Source organism: Carassius gibelio, chromosome B1 (genome assembly GCF_023724105.1).
Source record: "Carassius gibelio isolate Cgi1373 ecotype wild population from Czech Republic chromosome B1, carGib1.2-hapl.c, whole genome shotgun sequence".
Classification (NCBI taxonomy): domain Eukaryota; kingdom Metazoa; phylum Chordata; class Actinopteri; order Cypriniformes; family Cyprinidae; genus Carassius; species Carassius gibelio.
The window spans coordinates 12,442,630-12,454,577 of NC_068396.1; the positions used below are offsets into that span (position 1 = coordinate 12,442,630).

The window sequence follows — 11,948 nt, forward strand, 5'->3', positions numbered from 1 at the left end:
AAGTATCTGTCCGCAGCGGTAGGTTACAAATAGGTTTTGTTATTTTGGAAGCAACAAAACACTATTTTAACGCCCATTAAAAATTCCCTTGTGCCCTTGATAACATCATCGCTCCCACAAAGACTCATTGATTGTGGTCTGCTCTCTCTTACCTTATTCTATTTCCCTTTAGGAATACATTAAGCCTTTATAAAGCTCTTTTATAAGAGCAGTTTTGTCATATGAGCGACTGAGCGAACGTTATCGAACACAAAGCTACTTTTATCCAAAACACTGTGTGTAAAAAGTGCAGGAACAAAACTTCTTACAAAAAAGTGAAGGTTCTCAGGGCTGGGGCAATGTGCCAGAAACTATGATGGTCATGTGAAGTAGTTATGATGTGAATTACGTGCTAATGACTGAAATCATGCCTGCTTTTGGGTCCCGTTCAGAATAGTGAACTTCAGGCAAGAGCATTCCAGAAATTCTTTGAATTGAAGGAGTAAAGCCCAGCAGACCATGGCATGAGGCGTTCAAGCTGCTGTTCATTAGTGAACAGATGTTTTAGGTGCAAAAACTATTTAAATTAAATATGTGTCATTTTAATAACATAACAGAGCCCAAATTAGAGACTTTATTTATTGTAAAAGTGCCCATAATCAGCTGTGAAAAAAGTCCTGTAGTGCATTCAGTTTTCTTTAAAGAAAAAAAAAATTCTTGATTTTCATCATGATACAGAACTGTCTTATTTAACACAAAATATAAACTAATAAATAAAATAAAATATAATATAATTATTTTATTTTATGTTGTAAGTATGGTACCAAAATAAAGGTAGAAAATTAAACACATTTATGGACACAAATGTTATTTTCTTGAACTTATGATCTTACATGGATATTCCAAAATCAATATTCCAAAACCACAATTTGTGGAATTGGACTACCTTTATGTATTGTTGGGTTAAATATGAGTACCACATTAGCATATAATGTAATTTTTTTATAGGTTTACCAAAGCACAATAAACTGAGTACTTTCAGACTACAATAGGCAGTTTTGAAATGTTAAGCTATTTTATTAAGTTATTGGTAACTCAACACAATGTTTAAAGTCAACATCTGGTAGTAGGAATAAAGCGTAACACAAAGGATATGGGTTTGATTCCTAGGGAGCATGTATAATAATAAAACATATGAAGTTTAGAATTCACTGCTGTTTGCTTGGGATAAATTTTTTTAGACAATTAATTAATGTAAATCATATTTGCTCACACTGGTATCCTGATTATTGATGAGATCTCCATGACGATGTTCTCTCATTCTTGAATTGCCCTAATGTTCTGCCCTGATGAACTCGCAGGTTGGCCTTAATTACTACATGAGTGAGATATGTCATCGTGGCTTGGTGCGATTCCACACCACATTCTGCAAAGCCTTGCGACTTTTCAAGGCGAGGGCAAATCCTTGTTGTTCCCAATGCCTACTCAAAGAGAGATAGAGGATCCCAGTCCAGAGACCTCCGCTTTTGAGTTCAACACACCTGGAGCTAGCTAATTCCCTCATCCATCTAAAAAAAAAAAAAAAAAAAAAGAAAAACACCAACAAATAGACACTACAAAAAGAAGGCAGTTTTTGGACATCTGTGGTTTTGCACCATGGGGCTGTGTTCTCATAATGGATTGTTAGTGGTGTTGCTGTTTCATCTTTGCCAGGCACAAGGTATAGTAACATTTTCTTCAATGACATTGTGAAATTGTGCTTGAAAGCAGATGTTAAGGAATCAGATAACAAAATCTATATAAAGACTGGGAAAATGATACTTTATTACCCTCAGGACAAAACAGCTGAGTCTATGTTGAGTCAGCATTAGATTTCAATAAGTTTCACTTAGGTTGAAATCAATTTTTAAAGTGCTATCTGCATAATCAAATTCCCTGGTCATTCCAAAGGCAGTTTGCTGATTGGCTTAAAATCCAGTTTTCAACATGTCAACCAGATCTGAAACCAATAACAACTTCAAATCAGTTTGTCAAGGCAGAATGGTAACCACAGCACTGGCAGCCTCAGCTTGAGTCTGGCTGTAGTACAAACAAACTAATATCTCTATAGACTCCAGACTGAGATCCCATTAGTTTCTTCATTTCAGGCCTAAAAAAGTGATTCAATCGCTATTTCCCAGCACCGCAACACCTTCATGCAAATCATCTGTGAGATCTCACATTTCACGGGAATTCACACAAATCTATTGCACTTTCCTTTGAAAATTGCTGTGAAAACAAAGGCCTAAATAGATGATGTCTTTTACAAAATACGTTATACAGAAAGTAAATATGTAGTTTGGTACAATAGTTTCTTGTTTATTTATTCAACTAATAATCTTTTTTTATTTTTATTTTTTTATTTACCATTTCTGTTTCCAAACATACATTGCACAAGTTTAGTCTCAGCTTCAGATGATTTTTTATGAGTATTTTCAGGCACAGAGCTCAAAATGCATGTAGAGTCACGATGTACAATCACTATTTTAAGAAACTGCAATATTAAAAGTTACCTGTTACCGTAGAGAAAGTGTTAAGCTACTGTAAGTCTGACTGTCATCACAAATATAATTGGATCTTAACAGTATGATATTTGTTTTAAAAGCTTATTAAAGGCTTCAGATTTTAACTGTGGACTCCAGTGACCCTACTGGCACTGTTCACCAGGGTTGTGCAACATTTAAAACTTAGGTAGAATGGCTTATAATCAAATCCCTGAATTTAGAATGAATATTAACTGAGGAAGCAAAGACCATCAGAAAGTATTAATAGCCTATATACTGTTATCTTTACATATAACATTTTGTCAAGATATGCTTTGAATGTTGGCTCTAGTTTAAAAACAAGCTGAAAGTCAAAATTATGAAAAAACATATTTTATTAATGCATGTTATATAGATCTTTGGCATGTTAAATTTGTCACAACAAATGTCATAACTCGATCTTCTGGGGATAATGAGTTCTCTCTGGGGATGCATGCAAGTCATTTTAAATGCGTTAGTAAGCTTGTTCATGTCAGAACACAATCCAATCAAAAATCTATATAAGTTCCAAGTTTCAAGTACACTTGCTTTATTTTTCCACAATCTGTTACACTCAGATGCATGTCACAAAATGGAAGAAAAGATATATTGGTATTTATGTTTCATTTCAACTTTAAAAAATTAGATAGATAGATAGATAGATAGATAGATAGATAGATAGATAGATAGATAGATAGATAGATAGATAGATAGATAGATAGATAGATAGATAGATAGATAGATAGATATTCCAATTCCAATCCCAATCCCAATCCCAATCCCAATTCAATTCCAATCCAATACCAATCCCAATCCAATTCCAATTCCAATTCCAATCCCAATCCCAATCCCAATCCCAATCCAATTCCAATTCCAATCCGATTCCAACTCCAACTCCAACTCATAAACGGAAATGTAGCCAACTTTGCCTAAACCTGGTGCTATTCAAACACTGTGTGATCTTGCTGCACTTTATCAACTTGACAATGTTGACTTGGTCAAATTTGTTCTAAAGTCTGAAGTTCTCTTCGCTGCTTTGCACAGATGATGCTATCCCCTCCCCTGACCCTGAGCTAGCCCCACCAAGCCTGGGTGATGTGTCTGATGCAGTGAAGGCAGACTTTGAACAGGCAGTACAGATCTCGACAACCGACACTGTACACGAGGCCTCAGAGCAGGTCGTAGGTGAACTCTCTCCACAGAAGACTCCAGAAGAGCAGTCACCAATGGTAGAGACCACAGCTGATTATACAACAGAAGCAGCAGCTAAAGAGGAGGCAGTGGTGCTCACTGCAGGTGAACCAGATGCTCATTTGTTAGAATCAACTCAAGATATTGAGCCTGCAGAGGAGATTCAAGGACTGATACCTCAGGCATCAATCTCAGAGCCAGATGAGAAATCAGTTATAAAACCAGGAGAGTTGGTCCTTGAAGCAGTAGATTCAGTTCAGGAACCAGTAGAATCGGTTTTGCAAGACCCTAAGATTGCTGAAGTGGGTGATACAATGACTGAGGAAAGCCATGCAGATGAATCACCTGTCCAGATGTTTCCTGATACACAAAAAGATAAACAATCAGAAAGAGTAGCTGCAGAAATGGAAGTGGTTGAAGATGAAAATGTAGAAGAGCCAGAACAGGGATTCATTGAGAAGGAAGCTCAGGTGTCTGAGATGGAAGAGAAAACCGGAAAGGGGGAAATAGAGAAAGTAGAGGTGATGATAAGTAGGGGACAAGTTAAACTACAAGGACAACAAAAAGAAGAATCTTTGGAAAGGCAAGATACAGAATGGGATAAAGAATCAGAGCATAGTCAAGAGGAATGGCAGGCAGTAACAGCACAGATGGCTCCAGATGGTGGTGTGGTTGATATGGATGAAGTAGAACAGGAAGAGGAAGAACAGGAAGTAGCGAAGACTGAAGAAGGTGTGATTGAAGTTGAAGCAAGGAGAGAGGAGGTAGAGGCTGGATCTGAGGCACAGCTATGGAAGGTTTCAAGAGAGAAGGAGGTTCATCCAGCCGACAAAACAGTACTGGAGAAAACTCAACAAGAACCAGGTAATGAACTTATGATTAATGTGCATTTACCACCCAAGACAACTTTAAACCAGTAAAAGTGATACATTTTCTAGACCAGTTGTACACCACCCAGCAAAATATTTAGTTAGCTGTGGTTACCCAATTGTGGTGGTGTTTCTCCCTCTAAAACTAATGCAATTAGACTTTCACTGTCTGATCTTTGCACTTACAATAATACAGCAATGGAACAAAGCTGCCTAAAGGCATCCCTTCAGTTTATAACAGCGAAAAGACTCATAACATGTATCTCTGGAGATGTCTGGCTCCTGGGCGCACTCTGAGTCATCTATCCACCATTAATTACACAGTCACACTGAAATATGCTGAAATACACTGCTCACTCAGGCTGTGCACCATGGGGATTTAGATGGTATTGCTTTATTTCAATTCTGGACTGAATAGTGTTGTAGAATTTCCCTAAATAGAATAGAATAGTGTGGCAAAATAGCAGTTGTTTTCTTTAATCAAAGGATAAGTATCTTTTGGGAGTATGGAGAATAATTAAGCCCACACAAACACTAATAATATCTCTGTTTTCATGAGGAAAAGGTAACCAAAACAAATTGGAAGAAATGAAAAACGAAATTTCATTCGGTGTTATTTTATAGTCTGGGGTCAGTATTCATATGTATTTGCACATAACATTTACACATACATTTGACTATGTTTGGATATGTGCTGAACATACAATATGGCCATATTAACAGAATTTAGAGCATAAAAGTATTTACGAATCACATTATACATTTTTGGTCCCACTTTATATTGTGTCCCTAATACCTGTGTACTTACAAAGTAAGTACATGTGTATGTAGTAGGTAACCACAGTGTAAGTACGCATTGGTACATAATATCTACAGCCTGTAACTACACACATGTAACAACCCTTTGAATGGTTTGTGCAAGTACAAATGTGTAACAGGACATATAAAACTGCATTTTGTAACAACAATATGTATAAGAGTAACCATTTGATCCAGAGGGTGGAGATTGGTAGGTTTAGGGGTGGAAATGGGATCCAGGTGGTGGAGATGGGTAGGTTTAGGGTTAGGTTGAGTAGGAGGAGTTGGATCTCGAGTTGGAGTTGGTGCACCACTGTAATACCAGTGTACTTACATGGTAATTCCTCAGGAACTGTCCACTTAATATAAAGTGAAACATTCTGGACACCAACCACAATTTATATGTAAAGCCTAATTTACTGGCCGCTGCTGTGTAACATCAGAGTAATTACATGATAAATCGAATATAAAGGATAACATTTTCTTTACCAAAAGTGTAGTCCTGTTACACATTTGTACTTTCATTACCAAAAAGTGTTGTTACCAATGTCCTGTTACACATTTGTACTTACACATATCGCAAATGTTATAAAACTAACTAGAAAATAATACAGCATTATTTATTTGTTGCCAATCGGTATTTTCTTAAGGTCGAGCACCTGTCACTGACTATTTGTTTAAATATAAATATATATATTTTTTTATGTTTTTTTATTTTTTAAAGAGTTTTACTATTTTGTACTCTATTTGTGGAAGGTGCCAGATGGTAGTCTCTATAGAGAGGCACACCTGCACGTTTCTCTTTTTTGATTTATTTAACTTTCTATATTTGACAGTACTTTCTCTTTCACACTTCAGTGTCCTGTTACACATTTGTACTTACACTTACAATTTAGTGGGTTGTTATATATGTGTAGTTATACAAACAGTAGAGCTGTAGATACTATGTACCAATGCGTGCTTACACTGTGGTTACATACTACTTACACATCTAGTTACTAAGTACACAGGTATTAGGGAAACAATATAAAGTGACACCAAATTTTTAGTATGTTTGAATATATGCAGAAATATGCATATACACATTGACTATTTACATATGCACAATTACTGTATAAATATATTGGTTGTAACACAATTATTCTTATAATTTATTTAAAAATAAATAAAATGCTAAAGTATTAATATAAGCACAAAGAGTGAGTGTGTGTACACAAACACACACTACACATTAACTATTACTGTAAATTCAATATTCTGTTAACCCAAATGCATAAATAAACTTTTTTATGCTTCATGTACATATTACCCCGACAATATGTTTATAACATTTTGGAATCTATACAAATATTTAGAAATGTTGTGTTAGAGCCACACTCAGTGAACAAATATCCAGTACTATATTGAGTACTATAATGAGATCATTTTAAGATCTGCCTAAACAAGTGACAGTGTGGTCTGTTTTGGTGTCTGTCCAAAGCTCCAGAGCCTAATTTCTAATGAACCACTGTCCTATATGTTTCTTCTCCTGCTGCTCCTGTGACCTACATACAGAAACACATTCATCCTGCTGAAACTAAGATACCCCTAAACCTTAATTCCCACACAACATGGACTTTACCCTCCAATCCTTCTAAAAGCACGTCATGCTCCACTGAGTCAAATGGCCTCTGTCACAGTTGGTTGTAGTCAGATAAAGCAGACTTTCTTCATTTCTGTGCATGGGATAAATTTGTGTTTCAAATGTGAGCCTGTTATAATTGATTTAGTGATTTGAAGAAGTTTCATGAGTTACAGTTTCACTCAGGTCTTCATTAAAACCAGTCATAAGTTGCTTACCAATATCTTTGGCCATTTAGGTCTGGTGGAAAATTTCCAATATTGTAGAAAATGGCCTCACATACAATATATAGTGAATAAAAGTAATCTTATCCACTGACAAACAAACATCTCCTTGCAAAAGCTTCTTGGTACCTATATTGTACTCTTTTATACCTACTTGCTGTGTCTCACACATTTAAGTATATACTGTGAAAGCGTCATTTTAAATTCCATACGTATCCTCCAGCTCTCATCTTGTCTTTCTTCTGCAATTTTCACCACTCTGTTAAATGTCTCCCCTATTTCACAACAGAGGTCACCGTGGATACATGGGGACCAATTAAGCTGCAGGAGCCTGTTATTACGAAGTCAAAAGCAACAGGCGGTGAGGCTTTTAATGACACAAATTCCCTGTCAAACCTTCAGTCGCCCGCTGTCTATTTGTAACACAATGAATGTGTGGAAACTTCTTCAGATTTTACAGGTAAAACACATGAGGCCAGTGATGTAAATGAGATTATCACCTCCAGAGACCCGAACAAGAACAATCAGGGTGTACCAGTGTTGATGAACACTGTTGAGGAGCTCCAACCAACACCAGTTCTCAAACTGAGGCTTGGAGATACTGACGCACAAGCGGAGGAACATGTTGACTCTACACGTATGCCAACTACTATACATATAATTTAAACACTCCAAAGTAAAATACTAATTAAACAAACTTGCAAAAACTATTTTTGAAAACATACACAACCTCTCATCAATGTCGTTTGATAGTCTGAGTATACATTTTTCAATAACTTCTGGATATATGCTGAAACATGGCATATATTATATTATATTATATTATATTATATTATATTAAATTATAGACTATTACGGATTATTATAGACTATTAAAAGACTATCATATTATAGACTATTGTGCAATTTATTTGAGATTATAACTCCACCCCGATTTTAATGAATCAATTTCAGAAATCTTTTTTTTTTTTTTTTACAAAAAAATAGTTCTAATTCACAAGCCAATTGTTTATTGTTTAAAACAACAGCTAAATCCCATAAATTAAGGTTTTACACAAAATAACTGTATTTACACATTCTGACAAAATCACAAAGGTTATAAAACGAAACAAAAAAATAAAATAGTTGTTGCAAATCGGTATTTTCTTAAGGCCAAGCACCTGTCACTGACTATTTGTTTAAAAAAATATATACCGTATTTTCCGGACTATAAGTCGCACTTTTTTTCATAGTTTGGATGGTCTTGTGACTTATAGTCAGGTGTGACTTATTTATCAAAATTAATTTGTCATGAACCAAGTGAAAACATTATCGTCTAAAGCCGCGCTTATTTGGTTCTAAATAAACGCGACTTATAGTACAGTGCGACTTGTATATGTTTTTTTCATCGTCATTACGTTCTTTTGGACTGATGTGACTTATATTTAGGTGCGATATATAGTCCGAAAAATGTGGTATATTTGTAAAGAGTTTTACTCTTTTGTACTCTATTTGTGGAAAGTGCCAGATGGTAGTCTCTATAGAGAGGCACACCTGCGCATTTCTCTTTTTTGATTTATTTAACTTTCTATATTTGACAGTACTTTCTCTTTCACGCTTCAGAGACCAAAGCCACAGGGCAGGAAGCATGGAAGATAGGAGCCATAGCAGCAGCTTTCTTTCTCATTCTGCAAACTGCTGTCACCATTGTCTACATTCTGAAGTGCAGGCGAAAGCCAAATAGGTTTGTGTGTGCTTTGTAAGACCATAAGGAGTTTTGGAAGGAGAAGTGGTTATTGGAACAACTGCAATAACTGATGTGATATATATTATATGTACAATATAGACATACATCTATACAGAGTGTTAAGAAGTACGTACACACACACACACACACACAAACACACGTTTGTTTTTGTGAAAAGTGGGGACATCCCATAGGCGTAATGGTTTTTATACTGTACAAACTGTATATGTCTATGGCCCTACACCTAAACCTAACCCTCACAGGAAACTTTGTGCATTTTTACTTTCTCAAAAAAAAAAAAAAATTAATTCTGTATGATTTATTAGTGTTTTGAAAAATGGGGACATGGGTTATGTCTTCATAAGTCACCCTCTCCTTCTAATACCTGTGTCATACCCATGTCATTATACAAAGTTGTGTCCTGATGTGTCACAAAAACAAGAGCACACACACACACACACACACACAAATGATTTGATTAAAAGTGATCTATAGAACAAGATCCCTAAGACTAGAAGTAAACTACAGGAACATTGGTTTAATGAGCTTTAGTCCTTGCCTGATCGCTTGATGAGATTTTTATTGTTATTTAAAGATTCTCTTATGCTCACCAAGGCAACATTTATTTAATCAAAATACAGTGAAAACAGTAATATTAAGAAATAGTATTACAATTTAAAATACTTTTTTCTATTTCAATATATATGTTATTATTGATCAAAAAAAAGAAGAACAGCATTTATTGAAACGGAAATATTTCCTAACACTATAAATGTCCTTACATTATAAGTTATTTAAAAATAAAAACAAATACAAATACAGATAAATTATCAAATAAAATATTTAATATTGTTATCGTTAATATTATTATTGACCCCAAACTTTTGAACAGTAGTGTATATCTGGCTAATAAAATTGTATGTACATTTCTATTACTTTTATAACATACTTTTAGCAGATAAATGCAGTTAAAATGAATCAGCTGTCTTCTGAGGAAAAAAAAAATATTGATGACTTTCAGAACATTGCACTCACAGTCATAGCCAAAGTGTTCTTCCGCAAAATGCTCCCTACAGCATCGAAAACAACGATATCTGAAAAGTGGGGGACATATAATAAGCCTTATTGTGACTCATGAATATTTTATGAGGATATAACGTTCGCACTGTGGGTGAGTGTGTGGGAGAATGGGTTGAATTGAGAGATTTCTAGGAATTATAATGATTGAATGAGAACAGTCCTCATCCTAATACCACCTGCCTATGGCTAATGATCGATTCTGATACTGAAAGATCTAAAGTTAATATTCATATAGCAGTGTGGCCTCAAAGAACCTGTGTGCTGGAGGAAACGGAGGCATGGAATGTGATGCAAACAACACAGATACCACCATTCCAATCGATGAACAGTGAGTATATATGACCACATACATACTCACCCTGACTCCACACACACACACATATGTATTGTGACTGAATGTTTGTGCTTACAGAACTGCTGTAGATGACCTTCCTGAGTACTCAGAGGTCCAGCAAGAGGACGTTGCTATGACAACTTTCCCACTGGATTCCACAGAGAAGAATTCACCCTATGACCCCAGAACCTCTGTTGTTTAGCATTGCTGACCTTAAGGAGTATGACTGTAATTGTGTAAGTGTGTGTGTAAATGACCGAGTGTCTGACTGTGGGAAATTGTGTTTGTGTGTGTGTCTATATGTGTATTGAATGGTCTGGTTATCCTTGACAGCAAATGTCACTCCAGTGTAATTCTTCAGACAGTAAAAAGACCTGTTATCAGTGGAAAACGCAGAGTACATATCATTTTTAGGCTGGATGCTTGTTTAAAAAATCTAAAGATTCTGGGAAAAGGATGAATGTACTTGAAAAGCAAAACTGCATAAATTATTAAGGCTTGTTTTCAGAGAATATATTTACAATTTGGCTTTCACTGAGTTTTTTCTTCTTTAAAATATCTAACATTTAACATGGTTTATGCTTAAATTAAATAAACAACTTATAAAACTATTCGCTATTTTGCAAACTATTTGCACTATTTCCCCTTGCTTTTCAAGTATATGTATCTTTTTTTTAAAGATGTTTGGTTATTTTTCTAAAAAACAAGACTAAATTCTTTTGAACAAATGTATTGTCCCACACTCTGAGTTAAATATTACATTCCATCCATTTGGATTACACAGTTTTAACAACAAATGAATTTAATGTGATGCATATTTGTCAGTAATATATAAAATAAACGTAAGAAACAAGTAAACATTTTTCTTTATTATTATTTAGAAAGTTTATTTTGAATTATTGGCAAATAAATTGTATTTAAATCATAAAAATTCATGAAATCATATTTTCAATATGCTCAAATAGTTTAGGACCTGTATAAATCTGTTGTTAATTGTGAAAACACTTACATTTATTCAGTTACAAGTAAGCTAAAATATGCTAGCTGTGGAACAATCAATATAGTTAAAATGTATTAGAAGACAAATTATTCATGATAAATATGTAAAACTGGTTATTATGCATTTAAAACACGTTTAGTATATTTGTACAATAATAACCTTTTTGTTTCTTGATTGATTATTGGGGATCCCATTAATTCATAGAACTGTGTAATCTGAATGGATTGAAATTGAATATGCAATTCAAATACACACATCTTAAATTTAGGCCTTAATAATTTTTGGATTTTGATTTTGTACTGTTTTGTATCGATAAAGCAGAACAATATTTACAATACACATCAATGTATTGCATTTAACAATTTCCATTTACTTGTAAATGTATATCCAGTTTTATTTATTTATTTTCAAAACTTTATGTTTGGGATATGAACTAATTGGAGTTTAAAGAGTTCAGAATTTAAATGTCTTTCTATGTTTCCTGCACAATCCTTTCATAACAGACTCGAGACACGTGTCTTTTCTTTAATAAATGGTTCGTTTCTGCCCACTATTTTTCCTGTTA

General features: G+C 34.6%; 1 protein-coding gene across 2 annotated transcripts; it reads left to right on the plus strand.

Moving 5' to 3' along the window:
• Positions 1 to 1,540: 1,540 nt before the first annotated feature.
• On the plus strand, positions 1,541 to 11,761 carry LOC127949169 (golgin subfamily A member 6-like protein 6). 2 transcript variants are annotated; one of them, XM_052546152.1, is made up of 7 exons: positions 1,541 to 1,699; positions 3,585 to 4,595; positions 7,533 to 7,604; positions 7,695 to 7,880; positions 8,846 to 8,966; positions 10,285 to 10,377; positions 10,462 to 11,761. In XM_052546152.1, the coding sequence occupies exons 1-7, from the start codon at positions 1,636 to 1,638 to the stop codon at positions 10,583 to 10,585; spliced, it is 1,671 nt and encodes a 556-aa protein (XP_052402112.1). In that variant the 5' UTR covers positions 1,541 to 1,635; the 3' UTR covers positions 10,586 to 11,761. The 2 variants fall into 2 exon arrangements, with proteins under 2 accessions (XP_052402112.1, XP_052402113.1); XM_052546153.1 differs by having other exon boundaries at positions 10,288 to 10,377.
• The last annotated feature ends 187 nt before the right edge of the window (positions 11,762 to 11,948 follow it).

Excerpts from the sequence above, each read along its gene's own strand:
- LOC127949169 (XM_052546152.1), top strand. The coding sequence starts at position 1,636 with ATGGGGCTGTGTTCTCATAATGGATTGTTAGTGGTGTTGCTGTTTCAT. Across the intron at positions 4,596-7,532 it reads GAAAACTCAACAAGAACCAG|AGGTCACCGTGGATACATGG; the intron begins GTAATGAACTTA and ends ATTTCACAACAG. Across the intron at positions 7,881-8,845 it reads GGAACATGTTGACTCTACAC|AGACCAAAGCCACAGGGCAG; the intron begins GTATGCCAACTA and ends TTCACGCTTCAG.